The 21,021-nt window shown below is 31.1% G+C and overlaps 2 protein-coding genes and 1 non-coding gene across 3 annotated transcripts; all 3 read right to left on the bottom strand.

Moving 5' to 3' along the window:
- Positions 1 to 2,389: 2,389 nt before the first annotated feature.
- On the bottom strand, positions 2,390 to 16,430 carry LOC123297653 (zinc finger protein 729-like). Its single transcript, XM_044879399.1, has 10 exons — positions 16,244 to 16,430; positions 14,318 to 14,937; positions 12,797 to 13,184; positions 12,242 to 12,689; positions 11,461 to 11,833; positions 6,279 to 6,283; positions 5,510 to 5,529; positions 4,037 to 4,274; positions 3,314 to 3,799; positions 2,390 to 3,105 (listed from the first exon to the last, which is right to left on the bottom strand). The coding sequence occupies exons 1-10, from the start codon at positions 16,388 to 16,390 to the stop codon at positions 2,612 to 2,614; spliced, it is 3,219 nt and encodes a 1,072-aa protein (XP_044735334.1). The 5' UTR covers positions 16,391 to 16,430; the 3' UTR covers positions 2,390 to 2,611.
- Positions 15,809 to 15,879, bottom strand: Trnag-gcc. The gene has a single exon. It is a non-coding gene; the product is annotated as a tRNA-Gly (tRNA).
- Positions 16,431 to 16,974: 544 nt separating the features above from the next.
- Positions 16,975 to 20,258, bottom strand: LOC123298027 (zinc finger protein 883-like). The gene is made up of 4 exons (XM_044879898.1): positions 20,152 to 20,258; positions 19,382 to 20,010; positions 18,133 to 18,517; positions 16,975 to 17,771 (listed from the first exon to the last, which is right to left on the bottom strand). The coding sequence occupies exons 1-4, from the start codon at positions 20,206 to 20,208 to the stop codon at positions 17,247 to 17,249; spliced, it is 1,596 nt and encodes a 531-aa protein (XP_044735833.1). The 5' UTR covers positions 20,209 to 20,258; the 3' UTR covers positions 16,975 to 17,246.
- Positions 20,259 to 21,021: the final 763 nt, after the last annotated feature.

The raw sequence follows: 21,021 nt of genomic DNA, 5'->3' as shown, positions 1-21,021 counted from the left end.
TTTTCTAAAGTGCCCCAGGGCGGCAGAAATTTAAATCCGGCCCTGATCATAAACGATTATTTTTAAAATATTTTATATTATCAAAATTGAGGAATTATGTTTAAATTTAATAAATATGATTATAAAAAAACTTACAAGTTTAATTTCTTAAATTTTTAACTAATTATTACTAAAATTACTAAAAAGGACGAATAGATGTAATTAATAATATATATTAATAGAAAGCCATTTGGTCGATAAATAGTTTTTTTATTATTAAAAATGCATAATTTTTGGAGTTATAAGATCTACCCGATCAATATTTTCATAAAAAATTAACAAAAAGTATTTCAATTCTTATAAAAAAGATCTATTCAAAAATTACATCAAATCACTTAATTTGCACACTTTCTTTTATAATTATTTTTTTAGTCACTTTTTCTTTTAAACTTAATTTGACATCATTATTATTTATTAAACGTATTCATTCAAACAGTTCACGAAAAATCTACATTTTCAAGAAGTCAAATAAAATAACGATCGCAGAACTTTTTGATTTAAACTCAAATCCCCGAAAATTGACTTTACAATTTTAGGAACTCTTTTCGAAAAAAGTAGCATGTCTCAGTCAATTTTAATGTTCTAGATAGTTGCATCAAAATTTAGCGTTTTTTCAATTAATATTTTATTTTATATTAATTTATAAAAAAAGTGTGTGTGTACTTATGTACACGCGTTAGAAGTTATACTTCTTCGGCGTAAAAGATAAAAATCTTTTTAAAAATTTTATCTTTTGCCTTATTTTACATTTGTAGAAAAAACGATGATATTTAAAATGTCGATACATTTTTTTATTTACATGACGTCAAAAAACAAACGATTTCGTCATCAACACTGTCTATACATGATATTTCAACAATTAACTCAGTCAATTGTTTGTTTTCACTTGTTAAACTTAATAACGTCATCAAAATCCAAAAAAATTAACTTTGCTCCATCACGTCCAAATATGTAATTATATAAATTTTGGGTCATACTTTTCGAATTTATGCTAAATTTAACCTACCTTTAAAAGATTTCAAGAATGTGGAGTCCCTATCCCTATATTAAGCACAAAAGTGAATGATCCAAAATTAGTGGGAATTAAAAAAAATTCCAATCATATCGGATAAAATTTGGCTGAAATATCGAACTAAGTATGTAACCGTATTAAATTTGGGTAATACTTTTCGAATTTGTGTTCAAATTTATCATTATAATAGTTCAAGAATGTGAAGTCTTACGTGGCAGGCGATTTCATGGAGCTATAGAAATTTCAGTTATTTATCATAATTTCATACAGTTCAGTAAATAGATCGCTTATCGCCCGTTGTTCGTCGCAAGCGATGTGATATCAATTAAAAATGTTTACAAATTCAAATATCCTAAACACAATAATTGTCGCACCGTGCGTGAGTTTTATGGGAGGTGTTTCCATGGTAACGGTACACTAATTTAATTATAGAATTGTATGGATGCATATATAATTGTATGGATTGCATTTAAGACTTACATTGAATATTTAATATTATTATTTCACAAATTTAAATAAATAATTATGATAATTTACATTTGAAAAATAATATTTGTGCAATTTGATTTCTTATTTTCACAATTTTTAATGCATTAAGTTTAATTAATTGGTGTTTTTCAATAATTTTAATTTGACATTTTCTCTAACATTAACATGTATAGAATTGCAAATTAGTCATAACAGCCTCCTTTAATGCCAAAATTTTTCACTGGAAGCGCTGGCATCGATTTTATTGTCCCTACCATGACTACGCACACAACGAATATGGGAATAATTTTTAAATAATTATATTAAGTTGGAATATTTGCTATTTCTAGTGTTCCGTACCCGCAACCAAGTAGGATGAATTATTGACGGATATAAATAAAACATATTTTAAAATTATAAAAATATAAAATTTAATTTTTTTTTATTTTAAAAATTTTGAATTATAAAAATAATATAGTCCAAGAACTTTATAAATCAGAGCTTCTGTCAAATCCGGTAGTTCTGATTTTTAGTAGACTTGTTTATCATGTTGGTCCAATGAATAATCCATGTTTTTGATATCGAGTATCGAACGTAATCGAAACGTAACGTTTCAAAAATCGAAATTCCGTGAAAATTCTTTTAAGATTTTGGCAATTATCATCTCAAAGGACTAGTTTTTGATGTTACCTTTTCAAGAAAAATTGTCTCTGTAGACCTAATAGTTTCCGGAATAAAGTCTTTCAAAGTTTTTTTCGAAATTTACGAGGGGTTACAAATAATAATTAGTTCGAAAAAATGATAAACTTTGAAAGATTTTATCTCGGAAACTATTTGGTCCCCAGAGACAATTCTAGTCTCATATTGTATCAAATTTAGTCTATTTTAAAAACATCATGAAAAAGATACCATCAAAAACTAGTCCTTTAGGGTTATAATAACTACCGGATTTGACGCAAACCACCCCGTACTTTCAGTTACCGGATTAATAAAACTTAATAAAAATGGAATATTATACACTTCTCCTTCTTTTGGTTTCCCGCTGCCTTACTGCCTGGTAGGAATGGCAATTTGCAAGTTTCATCGATTTAATTATGCTGATCCATTATGTATATTCTTCATATGCGTAATCAATACAGCTTTATGTGCAAACGCACGATTACACACATGACATGCGAATGGTTTCTCTCCCGTATGCGTTCGAATATGATTCTTTAATATTGTACTGGTATGGAATGCTTTGGAACATACTGTACAAACATGTGGACGTAGACCAGCATGTACACGTAAATGTACCTTTAAATGATCCGATTTTTTGTAACGCTTTGGACATAAGTGACATTTAAAATTACGTGCATCCGAATGTGTACTAAAATGTTTACGCAGGTATCCTTGACTTGGGAAACCTTTACCGCATGTAATACATAATGCGTTCTTCTGTTTGGGAACACCTTCATGTTTCTCTTTAATATGATTCATCCATTGGCTGCGATATAAAAAGGCTCGATCACATTGCTCACATTTAAATTGTGGTCCGGTTGTATGTTTTAATAATAAATGCGGTCGTAAATTAACGACAGCTAAACCTAAAATAAAATATTCGATTTTAATAGAGTAGTCTATGTTAACCAGTTCAAATTAGTGAAATATAGATGTTAGTGATAGGACGAATGATGTGCAGGTTCCTTATGCACACTGTATTATTAAGAAAGGGATAAAGTTTGTGTTTAACGGGTGGGCTAAGTGAGTGGTGGGTGGTAGGTATTGTATGATTAAATAGAATTCAACACTGACCACATATATTACAAATTTTCTTTTGGATCGGTGTATCAGTATGACGATTAGCCACATGACGTTTCAATGACACTTCTTGTAAGAATGATGCATCACACTGTGTACAACAATATTTGGTGCGTTGTGAGCCATGAATCTCTTTGTGTCTCGCCAACATTGTACTTTTAATAAAATCTTTTGAACAAATATCACACGTGTATTTCTTTTTAAAATGTCTACGTAAATGAAAATCTAATTGTGCTTGTAATTGAAACACTCTGTTACATACTGTACATTTTATTGTACACACTGTACCATGTGTACGTTCTTTATGTGTGGCTAGTTCACATGGTTGTCGATATGCTTTGTCGCATAAATCACATTTGTATTTTATCGGTTTTTCATGACGACGTAAATGTGAATCGTATGTACGTTTTTTTGTTAATTTTCCACATATTTCACATTTTACAGTTGGTTCTTCATGGTCTGATGGTGGACTACTATTATCTAAAAGAAAGAGCCATTTTGAAATTTGAATTCCACCATCTTGAAATTAATTATATCAAAAATTCAATGAAATTTGATAAAATGTAAGAATAAAGTTTTTTTAAGATCTTGCTTAGTTTTTATGAAGTCGAAATTTGGAACTTACTTTTCGCCACATCTCATAAAATTGTGATAAAATCTTAAAGTAACTACCATTTAATTGCAAAATTCAAGTCCATTTTCTTGAAATTAACTTACCTTCAACTTCAAGTTGTTGATCATCATCTGATTTGATTTCACTTTCATCATTATTTTCATCGAAAATTGATGTAGGTTTTTCATCTGAAGATGAATCATTTTCTTCACTTTGTTCGATTAAAATTTGTTGTAAAATTTCATCATTATTTAAGCAAGACGCTTTAAAATCATACGATTTTATTATTTGATTTTGACACTCGTCACAAATTAAATGTGGTAATGCATCATCAACGGAAATCTAACGAAAACATTTCAAAAACATTAAAAATATTATTTGCTATAATTTGCACTTTTGCGATAATAATGCTTGGGTAAAGGGATAAAGGGGCGATTACGAGTACAGGTGTTGTCGAAAATATCAATTCGATCGTTTTATTATTTAGCATTTCTGAAAATTTATCCATTTATGGAACGTACACAATACTTGTGTTGAGTTAATCCTGGATTGATAAATGTTAAGTAACCTGCTAGTCTAAATTGGAACTACTGAAAACAAGCTAACTTTCTGTTTTAATAAGTAGGTACAAATTATTATCGCCAGTTGGCGGAGTTGCAACTCCCAATATCAATTATCAATAGCGGATTTATGGTAATTATCTTGGTAGAATCAGACAAGGTATGCTAATATGAAGGAGTAGGATGGGGACATTCTCTCACTCTCACACACGGTACCCAGTCACCGCCATATTACCGTGTCAGAGAGATTACCGAGAGTGAGGGCATTCCCCCACCCTACGCCTGCCTGTACGAAGAGCATACCTTGTCTGCCTCTACCAAGGTAATTATTTGAGTTAAATTGATTTCCATAGTAATAAACTAAATAAGGAAAATCGTGAAAAATGCTTTATAATCCAATTAATCTACGGAGGGCCAATGTTAAATTTGACAACATTGTCTGTGGACACGATAACTCAAAAATGAAAAAAGATATCAAGCTGAAATTTTTACAGCGTACTCAGGACCTAAAAAGTGAGGTCGAGTTCGTAAATGAGCAACATAGGTCAATTGGGTCTTGACCTAATTAACCGTTAGAGATAGAACAAAAGTTTAAATGTAAAAAATGTTCCCTATCAAAAAATAAACAACTTTTGTTTGAAACATTTTTTCGTAAACATCACTGTTTACCCGTGAAGGCGTAAATTGTATAGTATGTATTATATAAATTGTATATGTATGTGCAATGTGAGAGAGTAATTAACACTATTTATGCATGGTATTTCAACAATTAACTCAGTCAATTGTTTGTTTTCTGATAGCAATTTTACCATTCCTTTCGTAAATTAATTGGATTATGATTTGAAATTTGCACTTCAGACATCAACTCAACCTCCGATTAGAGTGTACAATTTGTTTTTATTAAAAAAAAGTTTAAAATCAATTTTACAGAATATTTACAGAAGATCCCTCCATTCTTATAAAAGTTTATAGTTTAAAAAATATAAATGCATACAAGTTTGTGGATGAATTAATTACCTGTAAGCCCGTACAAGTTTCTCAATATCATTATTTAAAATTAAATACATGTTTTCTTTAATATTTAGACATAAACGACAAATTTTCGAAAAATCATCTTTTCTTACAATATTTGTCATTTTTTAATACCGCCATTCAAACTTACAAATATGTATTCAATATTCATTTAAGTTAGAGCTTTTTTGGTAATCTCATCAATTTATTTTTAAAATCTTTTTTTAACAGAAATGAATTTTAAATGAATTTTTTTAAATAAGTTAAAAATTCAGTTTAAACTTCAATATGACATTCGAACTGCAAAGATAAACAAACTTAGGCTCCGTTCAGAAATTGTGACATGAGAAGAAATAAACGTTCTCAATTTTTTACTTTCTGACATCATAATCCATAAATGAATTTTTTCAATCAGATTCAAATCCGATTAGTAAAATTATAAATTCCTTTTTCAAAAAAGGTTAAAAACCACCCCAACTTATTCCAACAGTAGCTTAATCTAACGTTTTGGTTTAGTTTAAGTTAGCACGTGTTTTTATGGCTTTTGGTAGACCGATGGCCCTTTGACAATATTACATATTTTACTGTTACAATTTACAAAATCATACGCAAATTGTTTTATATATTCAATAATCGCTGTGATGACCAAAAATTTAATAATATACCATTTCTCGACCAAAACAACGTGCAGTATAAGATAGTATTTATCTCGCTTTCAATTAAAAAAAAAAAAAACGTGCGTCGTGGGACCCCCATTAGGAACAAAGTTCCTTACGAAATCTGTATAAAAAAAATGTATATGTTAAACTTATATACAATTTTAATAAGTTACTTTTCTAAATCTGTATTATACATATAATCTGTTTTTGATTGCTCCCCTAAATAAAAATATAAACTAATTATAATAATTTATTAAATAATTAACTTTTATAAATTGTTGTTCGTTTGACCGCTAACACAATAGTTATGCATTTTAATAATTATTGACTTATTGATTTGTCAAGTAGGTGAACATATAGATAGGTTGCCGGCACCATAGAGATATAAATACTTAGAGCACGCCAGGGGCCAAAACTTACGATATGCGTAGTGAGGGGGAAAACTGCCAGTGAGTTCTCCTGTGTCTTTGTATATTACTTATACGTATTACTTACCCCGTTCTCTTCGTTCTCTTTCTGTATTATCTCTATGGCCGGCACACACACACACACAGAATACCTCACACTGTTGCGTGACGATTTCTACCAGTTAGCTCACTATGGTAAGCCGAGTTAAGGAACTTCGTTCCAAAAATATGAGCAATCATAAGAAAATCGTGTTCGCTTTTTTCCCATTTCAGCGAACTTTACATGTATCCATCTTTAAATGATATTATTGGAGTATTTGCCATTAAGAAATTTCTGAACGTGTCCTAAATTTTGGAAATGACAGTTTAATTATTTTGACAGATAGAAAATATTTTTAAACTAAAATTTTGTTTATTTAGAAATTTATGACATAAAATTAACATGACAACAGAAATTAACATTTCGCATTTTGGAAAAATTTGTAGAATTTGTTTAAAAGAAGATTCCAATAGAATACCAATCTTTAATTCGAATGTGCTAACTTCGTTGTCCCAATTTACGAACGTTGAAGTAAGTCGAATATTTAAATATAAAGTAATCTTTTTATTATTTTCTAACTTCTATTAAAAGGTAAAAATTGGTGATGGATTACCACAAGAAATTTGTGAGAATTGTGTGCATGAAACACATAGATGTGCTCAATTTAAACAACTTTGTGAAAATTCCGAACAATGTTTACGACAAATCTTGAATGAAAATGTTGATAATAAAAATTGGTTTCAAACAGAAACTTCTTTAAATCAACTTGATATAAATGTGAAAACTGAATTTCCTGATGATAATAACGATGATTTGGATGAAAAGTTCTTTTCAGATGATGATAGTGATAATGTTAGTGAGAATGAAGCAGCGATTGATGAAAAAGTAAAAACGGTATCGGTGCGACAAGCACGAATTACATGGGTTATGAGCTTAGAATCGGAAAAATGTGATACAAGCAAATTTTTATGTAAATTATGTGATAAAACTTTAGTGAATTTAAATTCATTAGCCCGCCATATGCAAATGCACGATGAAAATCGAAAATTTGTTGCTGAATGTGAAATTTGCAATAAAGGATTTTATGAAAATAGCAATTATTTAAAACATATGCGAACGCATAATAAAAATACAAAGTTAGTTTATTTCTTCAACAAGTATGTAAGCAAAATATGAGGAACACAGACTTACATTAAAAACAGACTGACAATAAAAAATATAAAGAACACAGACTTAACAATACAAATAGATTGACAATATTATTACGCAACTATAGCTATGTAATTCGTGTCTATGGTGGATCGTAATTATTCATCCACTTAAAAATCCATACATACCAGTAAATTGGTATTTATGGATTCAGGAGTCGTAAAACATCCAGATCCGTTGAAAGAAATATTATCGAATTTTCAAAACATTCTATATTATTACGTGTTATCATATCTGTTCGCTTCGCTGCGTATAAAAGTAGCCATTACCTTCCTTGCTTTCACTTACCCCCTTTACTTGAAAAAAGGATGGGGATGTTTTACTCACGTAAAAGTATATGTACAGTTTTCAATTTAAAAAAATATAAAATAGTCATATTGTATTGAGTACATCAGAAAACTTTGGTTGAACAGATGGCAATAAATTGTATCTCGTTCATCCATCATCTACAGGAATCTTTAATTTATGTTTTACAATGATGTTTTTTTTTTATATTTTTTTTAATTATACCTAATGTATTATTCTGATGTATCAGATATATTATTGTAAAGTTTCATTCAAATCCATTTAGTAGTTTTTACGTGAAAGCGTAGCAAATAAACAAACATACTGACATTCACATTTATAATTTAAGGAATAGGGATATAGAGGTAAAGAAAAGCTTTAGAAACCCTATCGAAAATTAATTATCAACGTGATCCAAATCTTTTAAGCTTTTTAAATAAATATTTTAGACATAGTTTTTTCTGACCTCATATTTTGTTAGCTAATTGCCAATTTCTGTCATCAGAATTAGGTAATATAAGCTGAATTTTATGTTTTACAGATATAAATGTAAAGAATGCACAAAAGAATTTTTTGAATTAAATTTACTAACACGCCATCTACGTAAAGTGCATGCAATAAAACCAATTGAATGTACAGAATGTAACAAGAAATTTACATTGCAAGAACAATACGATTTACATGTTAAAATACATAAAAAGGATTACCAATATTTTTGTAAATATTGTAATAAAGGATATTTTTTAGAACGTAAATTAAAGGAACATATAAAATCGCACGTATCAGATCGATATCGTAATTTTAAATGTGAATATTGTAATAAATCGTACCAACATAATCAAAGTTTAAAAAAACATATTGAACGCCATCATACGAATGTACAACAGAAATTTAATTGTCATTTGTGTGGTAGCACTGTTTTTAATTTAAAGGTTTGTGTCTTTGATATTTTATTAATTAATCTAGTAATTGTGTGTATATGATTCTTTCTGGTATGGCTCTGCTAGCTTGACTTAGCGAAGTATTTGGGAACTGTGTTAAGTGAAATGATTACATATCCGTCGTGCTCAGGTGAAAGGGTCGTTTGAGACGACCCCTCTTGTGTCAACAAGTCTGCTGCTTCATTTCCTTTAATGCCAGAGTGACCCGGAACCCATATCAACTTGACTGTCTTGCTCAGTGCCAGGTGATTCAGCTCCTCGAAGCATTCATAAACTATCCTTGATTGGAATCTTGACGCTTCAAGGGTCCGAAGAGCGTCCTGTCTATCTGACAAGATGCAGATATGCGCCCCACTGTAACCATTCGAGTTACAGATCTGGGCACCTCTCAACATGGCGAAGATTTCCGATTGAAAAACCGTCGCATATTGACCAAAAGGAATCGATTCCTTTATTCTATGTCCATAAATTCCCGCACCAGATAGATCTCCGGCTAGTCCTTGTAACACAGCTATTGATTCAACTTCAGATTTACTGAGTAAATTCTTCAATTTCTTTTTAGGAACATTACTTATGTAAACACAGTACAAATAAACCATTCAAATGTTCAGGATGTCCACGAAGTTTTGCAACAGAATTGTTATTACGTTGTCATACAAAGATCACACATCAAAAGTTATACGCATCAAAGAAAGTATTATGTAATATTTGTGGTTTGAAAACATTTAGTAAATGTCATTTACAAATTCATTTACGTACCCATGGTGAGGACAAACCATTTCAATGCACTCAATGTGATAAATCATTTAAAACGCCAGTGGGGTTGCGTGCACATCGTACTACACATAAAGATGAACGACCATATCAATGTGATCAGTGCGATAAAGCGTTTAAACAAAGTAAAGCGTTAAAACGTCATTTAATCATTCATACAGGTGAAAGGCCATTCATATGTAATGTTTGCGATAAACGATTTAATGATAAATCAATATTAAATCGTCACATGAATGTACATTCATTACATTCACCAAGTGCAGCTCAACGAGATGTTATCCATCAATCATCTGCAACGTAACATTCAAATTGTTGTATTTTTATTTAAAAAAGTTTAATAAATTTTTGTTTTTTTATAATTTTTTGATTAAATACGCCAGTCGAATTCGATCAAAAGAAAGATGGATATTTTTCGATTTAGAACCGAAACAGTCCTAGGAAAAAATGTATGAGGATCAAAATTGTAAGAAATTTAACTCCAAACAACTTCGGTAATTACCATTTGGGTAAAATAAAAAATAAACGAGTTCTTCAATAAACAAAAATTCATCCCCTATTTTCGGGTTCGAGAATTACCAATCCTGGGGGAAAATTGGTAAAGATCAAAATTCTAGGATGGATACAGCACACTATACAATACTTTAGGAGTAAACTCCAGTCGTGCGTGGAAGCTGACACATACTATTTTTTTTCTAGCACTTGATGATTAACGCGTCATGCTCACGTTATTTTTCCTGAAGGATTCCTGAACTTGATCCCATGATCGTTTTTTGTTGGGCCGATATGGTTTTTACAGGGTGGATATAAATTAAAGTAATAATATATAAATATTCTATTTTTATTTTTTCGGGTGCTAAAATTATGCTAAAATTTTTCGGGTGAAATGACCCACCAGGAATCGTGTTGAAAAAGGTGCTCCATCTGTTTTGCGCGGTACAGGTGAGTACAAGTGAGAATTGCGCGATCACAAGTACAAAAAGGAAGTTTCGATGAAGTATTTTTGTACGGCTTTTTCCGAGTTTTAGAACATTATAAAAAATGACGGAAAACCTTGCTGGTGCAGGGGTGAAATACCAAGGAATGTGACATTCAATTCTCTCCTGTACCGCGCAAAACTAACGTCATGATGCTTAAACTTACTCTTACATATAGGAACATCTTTTTCAACATGATTCCTGGTGATTCATTTCAACCGAAAAATTTTAGCGTTTTCTACAAAAATTTACAAAATGACTATTTTTTTTAATCCTATTTTTCTATATCAATAGTAAAAAGGAATGCATTAAATAAACAATCACAAACATGTTTCATACAAAATTATTATCAACAAAACGATAGGGAGGGTAACGATTATAAACCTGCCCATCCAGCAAGAAATTTCGGTCCTACGCCCCTGTACACAGTGCATATGATCGGAAAAGGTGGAAAATTGTGTTAAACAAAGCCGTGACTTAACGACATGAGACTTCATCATCATCGAACTTTTGGTACAGCAGCGCCATCTTTATTTTCTGCTTTTCAATGTACATTTTTTATATACAGAAATAGTTCTCGTTATCTCCTGCCCTTCATAATTCTGATCCCGCAAGTATGAATCATATTCTAATTCTCAATACTCATTCTTCATAAACTGATCAAATACTTTTCAACATGTTCATCATCGTTGTCCGTTGTATTTGAATGTTTCTCTATAGGTGTCACTATTGTTGTTGTACCAGCAGCTACCACAGATGTCGTTACCAACGATTCAACTTGAATAGATGCTGCTGCCTGAGTCTGTTGTGCTTCCATTATAACTTGCATTGTTGTTGTATTATTTGTTTCGTTGCTTGTGTTACAAATAATATTACCAACATCATTAGTCGAGTTTGTACTTCCTGTACCATTACCAGCACCACCACCATGTACTTTCATGTGTGTTTTTAATGTACTCCCCTGTCCAAATGTTTTACCACAATATTTACATTCAAACGGTCTCTCTCCTGTGTGCGTACGCATATGTATTTTTAATGTACCTGTATTTAAATAAAAGTAGCAATATATTAGTGGGGTGTGGTACACCATGGTGGGGGAGGGGGTGTGAAACTCAAATGGGCGGGAGGCCTCTTTAATGCCAAGGTCTAAATTTTAATAACTACTGTCTAAAAAAATGAGATGAATGAAATGTAGTGGCTGCCATAACAATGTAAACAATTCATTCCCAAACAGTTATCTTTAGTTCTTTTTTGTCTCAACGTATCTACCTTCGTGTTCCATAATGTAATTGTTCTTTTACAAAATTGTTTAAATACATTCCTAACCGCAGATCGCCCATTTCAAATAAGTACCCTGGCCAAATAAGATCGAACCATCAGTTATTACATTGAGTTCCACTCCTTTCCCCCTGTGGTATAGTTTACATTTGAATTTCAACGCCCACATACCTTTAGTTTTAAATTGTTTGGTACATCCGGTACATATAAATTGTTTCTCATCACTGTGCGTGTATCGTACATGATATTGTAACGCACTTTTTGTTTTAAACGTTTTCGTACATTGATCGCAAGCATGTGTATTCGCCGTATGTGGATCATAATTATGTGTATAACGTATATGTTTTGTTAATTCGCCACGTGTTTTAAAACATTTTGTACATATTGTACATTTATATGCACGTACTTGTGTATGTTTTTGTTCGTAATGTGTTTTTAATGATGATTTGCCTTCGCACGTATAACCACAATCACTACACAAATATGGTTTTTTTCGTGGTGCATCCGATTTACGATGTTTCTTCTTGATATGATCATTTAAACAAAATGTTGATGTAAATTCTTTGGAGCATTCTGTACATTTAACATGTTCGTCGCCATGCACATACGCTAAATGTTTCTGTAAAATTAAACAATTAACTCTGATTAACTCTTTTTTGTCCTCGTTTATTGGTGTAAGATGGAACTCTAAGTAAAAAGACTAATTAATGTTAAAGTTATAGCTACCTGTAAATTAATAATAGACTTGCCACAGATCGTACAAACTTCACGTTTTGTTTCAGATAAATGTGCCCGTTTAATATGTTTGGCCAAATTCGGTTTATCTTTATACGATTTATCACATTGCAAACAATGAAACAATCGTTGATTTGTGTGCGCCGTTTGATGTTTACGTAACAAACTTTCTTGATGATACGCTTTACCACATTCCGAGCAAACAAACTTCTTTTGTTCACCATGTGCAGCTCTCATGTGATTCTCTAATTGTAATTTTACTAGAAACGATTTACCACATTCACCACATACCGATGGTTTTACTTTATGGCGACGTTTTAAATGGATACCTAATGCACTTAATTCATAAAACATTTTCGGACATTTTTCACATTTATATCTAAAGAAAAAAATAATAAAATTAATTTGTTTCTCAATCAATTTTACATGAACTCAAATCGTTAAAAGAGTTGGCCCAAAATTGGTTGAGAATTTTTTCGAACAATTTTATGACATCTTTAGAATTAATGGGGTTAATCTACCGGATATATATCAATTGGGAAAATTTTGGAAGAAGACTAATTTTTTTTGTAATAGATTTCTTTCGTAGTATAAAATACAGAAAAGTAGTTTTTCGTTTTAGTGGTTTTGGGACATTTTTTTTCTTTGGTGACGTTTTCTTGAATATCTCTGCTTCTATTGATCGGATTGAGGCGAATAAAAAAAAGGAATTGTTTGTTATAAATTTCTACATCGACCTTCCCTGTTATTGAACCCTGAACATAGCAAAATAACCTCAAAATCTCAAGAAAATCGCGGGAACTTCACATTTTCTTCTGACAATTGAGATTATGTATGGTGCTAAAATGTACACACTTTTTTATAATCATATGTTACATCTTTTTCCAGAATTTCAACTCAATTTCTTCATTTTGCCAAAAGTTATCAGCGAAAGTTGAAAATATGAGATTATACTGGGGTTTTCTTAAGATTTTGAGATTATTTTGCTATGTTCAGTATTCGATAGCAGGCAAGTTTCATGCAGAAATTCATAACAAACAATTCTTTTTTTATTCCCTCAATCTGATCAATAGAAACAGATTTATTCAAGAAAACGTCACCAAAAAAACTAAATATAGAGAAAAATTGTCCCAAAATCGCGTGCAGAAGGTCATGCGAATTGTTCCAGGATCGAAAAACTCTTTTTCTGAATTTTTTACAACGAAAGAAACTAATTTTAAAAAAATATGCTTTCTCCCAAAATTTTCCGAATTAATAATCAAAATTCGCTTGATTTACCCTTCTATATAGAATCGTTCATAATGATATAAAACTATACGAACTTCACTGAACTATACGAACGATTAAAAATGATAACTTTTCAAAATATCTCGAAAACAGACAAACGTTTTAAATCATTTTTCTTAAAGCGGAATATCCATCACGCTTTGTTTGCCTCCTCAATCAAATTTGAACGTACTCTAATCATATAAAAGTTGGTGTAAAATTGATTGATTAATGTTATATTTATACCTGGCTTCGCCTTTATGCCGTAACATATGTTTCGTTAAATGTCCCGTTTCATAAAAACCTTTATTACAAATTTTACAAACTACATTAAATTTTCTATTTTCATTATGGATTTCCATGTGCCGCACTAATGAATTCGTGTTCACTAATACTTTATTACAAATTTTACATGTTGAAGTGTCTGGATCGCACTTATCTAAGCCCCACATGTTAAGTGCCTTCGCTCGTGCTGTATCCCTATCCCTATTTAAACTGTCTACTACTTTATTGGATGTATTCAATAGAAAATCATTTGTGTGCGTTAATATTTCGTCGTCATCTTTGTCATCGTCTGCTGATGACAAAGATGTGTCCTCAAGATCTACTAAACCTTGATTGTTTAAATCTGTATCATCATTTTTAATATCATTCGTTTCTAATTTCACATTAATAGTATTCTCGTCGATGATCTCGCTTTTAAATTCATCGTGATCTGTTGATGTGAATTTTCCTTCATTTTTGATTAATAATTGACGTAAAAATTGATCGGAATGTTCACATTGTTGCCGGTATGAAAATGAATCGACGGTTTTTGTAAAACATGTTGAGCAGATTTGATGAGGTAATCCATCGTCACAACTTATCTAAATTCAATTTTTATAATTAATAAACGGATTTAGGAAAAAAAGGACCGGAAAAAATAAACCTAAAACCTGTACCAGTGTACAATTTTGAATAGTCAATAAACTCAACCCAACCAACAAGTAATTACAATAATACTCCGGTGATATAAAATTTTCGGTCTATTTTTTCCGATTACCTATTTTTAGAAAAAGAAACTCTGATGAGCGCCGTCACTAAAGGCATATTTCTCCCTCATTATATATTTCTTATTAAAATAATTGGAATGGGATTTTTGACTTTTCACATTTAAACTTTTGTTCTATCTATAACGGTTTACAAGATGGATCCTACGGACCCATAGGTCAAGATCCAATTGACTTATGTTGCTCATTTACGAGCTTGACCTCAATTTTTACGTCCTGAGTACGCTGTAAAATTTCAGCTTGATATCTTTTTTCGTTTTTGAGTTGTCGTGCCCACAGACGGACGGATGGACAACCGGAAAGGCCTATTAGGTAATTTTATGAACACCTAAACCAAAATTTTGTTCATAGCATCAATATTTTTAAGCGTTACAAACTGGGGACTAAACTTAGTATACCTTGCATATTACATATATGCATGGTATAAAAAGTTGCGCACCCTCGCCAAATAATGTTAACGTGGATATAGAATATCTTACAGAGGAAGATAAACTACGCTATCTGATTCAGAAAACCGGGCTGGATAGTCAAGAGTTGGGTACGTCTTATGGTCGAACAAGCCACTCCCTCTCTCTATCGAAGAACCCACACATTATTATTGGAAATTCCGCCCATTGATAAAATGACTCCGCCCTTGGCGCTGACCATTAGTTTCTCCAGAGTTTGGAAATCCATTTAAAAAAAATTATGCATCGTCCGGGAATCGAACCCGGGCCGCCCGCGTGGCAGGCGAGCATTCTACCACTGAACCAACGATGCTCTTATGTGTTGAAATGCAAATGTAGCTTTATATCTTTTTTCGTCTTTGATTTATCGTGATTTCACTTGTGTAACTTTCAAATTTTGTCATTGGATCAAGTTTTTTATGCACAATATGGTAATTTCGGCACTAGGCAAATACTGTATTCTTGGGATTCATTTAGAGATTTATCGAAATAAATCATTAATCGTTATTTCTCAAAGGAAACTTGAATGAAAATTAGTGAAGCGAATGTTGTCTTTAAATGTCGTTATACCAATGATTGGTATGAATGGCATCTATATCAACATCCGCACCTAGTTTTCGGGTTACACTAGATTCTATAAGACTAGATTTGATTAGAAAATTTAAAAATAAAATTACCGTTAAGGAAGTACACTGCGATAACATGTTGAGAACTTCTGTATCAAAGACAGATGTCATATTCTCACTAGAATTTAAACAAGTTCGACATATTTTATGAAAATCATTTTTAGTTAAATAATTATGATTCATATTTGTATATTTCATTTTAATTTATTTATTTTCATTTGATTATATTTTCTATATATTTTTATCGTTTGTTTATTCACTTGATACATTTGTATGGCGATATTTGATTAACGGAAGCCATTTATAAACGATTTAAAAATGAGGGAAATTCAAATTTTATAATAATTGTATGTTATGTTGCACTATATTTTGATTTTATTGTTTAACGGATCGTTTATAAACTTTTATTAATTATAAATTTATAATTGTCAGCTTGTATCAATTATCGATTTAAGTTAGTAAATTATCTGCCACTTTAAAAATTTTAAATTAAGGATTGAAAATGTCAAACAACGGACATTCTCGTTATTTCGAGTATATATTTTTTTTAAATTATCTTCCTATTTGAAAAATAATTCATCAGTTTTATGATAAGCATGGAATTAAATTTTTTTAGGCCCTTTGATCGCCTAGACAAATACATTTTGAAAGGATTTAAAAGAAAAAACATTTTTTTTATCGCATTCTTTTAATAAAAAATATCTTTATAAAAATTATTTTACAATGTTCTAAATATATTTTAGTTAAAACACAAAACATAACTTAAATTGATAAATGTTGGTTAAAAAATTAAAAAAAAAACAATATAAATAATACTGCTAAGTGCTCCACGGAGACTAAAGGTGTATTTAAATGATGACGCTTGACGCTGAATTTGAGCGTCAAATTAGGTCACGTGGTCAGTTTAGGCCGTGCTGCCATCTGCATCAAAGGCTAGACACTTCTAAAATAGCATCTTTACCCGAAATTGTTTCGCATTCGGATGACAGTGAGGGCACACTTGATTAAGGTGTCATGAACCCATTTGCGGTACCTCACTTATGTTTTATTATTATTACGTTTTACTTAAATGAACTTCAATATTTCTGGTAATCTGTTCCACTCCATTGTTCGTATGTAATCCATGCACTTTCATGTGCGTTCGTAAAGTACTCCGCTGTTGGAACGCTTTCCCACATAATTTACAACTATATGGTCGTTCACCCGTATGCACTCGAATATGGATCGTTAATCCTGACTTGGTGTGAAAACATTTCGAACAATAACTACATTTATAATCTCGAACATTATTATGTGTATGTTTAACATGATTATCACGTCGATCCGCTGTCTTGAAATGTTTACCACACACCGAACATTTATGTGGCCGTGCATCTGTGTGTGTTAAAAAGTGACGATTTAACATTCGTAAATTTTCACTACGTTTTCCACAAATATTACATAAATATGGATTTAATGTTGCTTCGTCCATATTGCCATGTTTACGTTTGATATGTTTCTCTAATGAATACTTATTACGAAATTCTCGACCACAATCGTTACAATTGTATTTTTCATTGTTGTGGATACTTAAGTGCGTCTAGAAAATAAATAAAATAAACAATAATAATTAATTTTTTGATGATTTCGAGTTGAGACATATTTATTGAAATATATACAGCGTGTCTACTTAAGTTGGCGACGTATGAAAAACTTTTTTTATTATAAGGTCTACGAAAAAAAGTTATTCTGTATAAAAATCTCTGCTTTCGAAAATATTAACATCTAAGTATTCACTTTTGACATTGAATGAGTGTACAAAAATTGAAATAATTTATAATTTAAAATTGAAGTGGTCAATATATTTCCATCGTTTACAACTCATTCTTAAATAGTTATCTTCAGTTCGTTTTTGCCTCAACGTATCCACCTTCAAGTTACATACATATAAATGTACAAACCTTTAAATAAACAACAGATTTGCCACAAATATTACAAACTTCACGTTTCCGTTCACCAGAATGTACACGTTTGTAATGTAATTGTAACACTTGTTTACTTTTAAATGATTTATCACATTGACGACAATGAAAGATACGTTCTTTGGCATGCATCCATTGATGGTCCTTCATACGGAATCGAAATCGAAATGTTTTACCACAATCAGGACATTGATATTGTTCTTTATTATGTGTCGTCTTCATATGTATATCCAAGTCGTGTTGCAAGTAAAACTTTTGATCACATTGCATACAAGCCACCTTCTTATCACAATGTTTACGTTTGAAATGCAAACGCATTGCACACAACTCATAAAATGGTTTTTTACATTCTTCACATTCATATCTGTAATATTTAATAATTGAATTTTAATACTAAGAAAGACTCTACTATCTAGCAATAATAAAAAGAACTGAAGCCTGAAACACCCATAGATACATAATATTTAGGAAATGTTTGTTTAAAATCTTGTACAAGTGAAATTTACAAAATTTAAAAAAACCTCGAAAAATTTTTCGGCTACGGAACCCTAAACTTGCATTTGAACCGATTTTAATTTTTTTTGGTGTCGTTTGAAAGGTATTTAACGGAGAGTGTTCATAGATTTGTTTCAAGTGCGATTTTAGGGTTCCGTAACGCTTAAAAATAATGATGCTAGGAAAAAAATTTTGTCATAGGTGTTCATAAAATCACCTAATTAGTCCATTTCCGGTTGTCCGTCCGTCCGTCCGTCTGTGGACACGATAACTCAAAAACGAAAAAAGATATCGAGCTGAAATTTTTACAGCGTACTCAGGAGTTAGAGATAGAACAAAAGTATAAATGTAAAAAATGTTCCTTATCAAAAATTAAACAACTTTTGTTTGAAACATTTTTTCGTAAACATCACTGTTTACCCGTGAGGGCGCCAATTAGGCGGAAATTTTATAATATGTACTATACTTGATTATCAGTTATGTATGTGTCACATGTTTGTATGTGTTATGTGATAAAGAAATCAATACTGACTATGCATGGTATTTCAACAATTAACTCAGTCAATTGTTCGTTTTCACTTGTTCTTCTGAAGATTAAAAAAAGATCCTCTAGATGGCAACACTAGGGGTGGGGGTATACAAATATATCCTGCCATCTAGAGGATTTTTTTGTGAGAGAACATACCTTGTCTAATTCTACCATGTTTTAAATAATGTAATGTAATGTATTTACCTGGCTTCACCTTTATGCCGTAACATATGATTAGTCATATGTTGTTTCTCATAAAAGCCTTTATTACAAATCTCACACATCGCTACATATTTACGATTTTCATCGTGAGTTTCGACATGTCTCACCAATGAATGAACATTATATAAAACTTTATTACATATTTTACATGTTTTTGTTGTTGGGTCACATTTATCTGGACCAAGTTGTAATGCTTTCTTCCATGCTGATTCTGATTCTTTTTTCTCACCATAATAATGTTTATCATTCTTCATTTCCTGTAAAGTACGTTCATCATCTTCTGATTCATTATCATCGTCATCGTCACTAGATACATTATCATCATCATCCATTGATCCAATTCCATCATTTGAGTTTCCTTCTTCATCTTTAAGATCATTAAAAGTTTGAACATCGTCTACGGGATCAACTGATTCAATTACGTTTTGTTCTTTTGCAGTTGTCTCTTGATTAATTAAATTTTCACAATGATCTTGTTTAATTTGACTGAGTTGAGTTTCCCGAAGTAATTGATCAGAATTAGCACATTGTTTGTAAAAATTGTACGCATCTGTTACTCTTTGAAAACATAATGCACATATTTGATTTGGAAATCCATCATTTTCTTTAATCTATAAAAAAAGGAAGCCATTAAAAATTGTATCCAAACGAGGAGTCCGGGTATTTCTTGTGAATTTTAGCATAGTTTTATTCTAAATTATTCATTTATTGGACCTATCGGGCATTAAGATTTTGTATAAAAAAATACATACCTTGATTAAAGTGCAAATAGAAAACATGTTGAGTATCTCTGTTTTAAATAACGACATTAAAGTTTGATTTGATTTTAAACAAGTTCTACATATTTTATCATATTCAGAAATTAATAATATGTTGGTCATCTTTTTTCATGGAAATTACTTTTTAAAATTTTCATAACAAATATATCAACAACACTTCATACATCAAACTGTTTACTTTTTTTTTTATTAGACTTTGTTCATGTTAAGAATGACTTTTGACATTTGTCATATGGCGTGTCAAAATCGCTTGAAACCATTAAATTTTAATGTTCCAGAAAGTTATGGAATTTAATCGAAGTGATATCTAGCATTACATAAAGCTAGTCTATTAATAAAAAATATTTTAGTAAGATAAAATATGATACTACTTAACATGAATACTTAGTAAAATAAAAATTACTATGGTAAGTACTTTTTATCGGCACCGGCACCCCATATGTATGTGCCCATTCATTTTTTTTAAAGGTATAGGCGGTGCAGGTGCAATGTGCATAAATCTCAGATAAACTAATATGGTGAATTCACACTCTTCACCATGAAGGCTATAAAGAAGGAGAACGATCGCCATAGAAAATATTGTCCCCAATATTTTGAAAAATGAAGTGAAGCGCTGGGATCGCTAAGTTGTATCATTAAATGCGGGCTGTTGTGCGCTAATATACCACTTACCGACGACAGCGCGGTTGGTGGCTGAAAATGAACTATAAATTCTACAAATTTTCAGGGACAGGTGCGCTAATGCTTTAGTACATAGCGTACGTTCATAATAAAATAACTCCTGTAATTTAGTGCATTATGGACAAGAGTAACTAGCTTCTATATAACCTGTAGTATAAGGTG

Source organism: Chrysoperla carnea, chromosome 4, assembly GCF_905475395.1.
Source record: "Chrysoperla carnea chromosome 4, inChrCarn1.1, whole genome shotgun sequence".
NCBI classification, from domain to species: domain Eukaryota; kingdom Metazoa; phylum Arthropoda; class Insecta; order Neuroptera; family Chrysopidae; genus Chrysoperla; species Chrysoperla carnea.
Note: the sequence above shows the minus strand (reverse complement) of the source record. Positions and strands in the feature narration are given on the sequence as shown.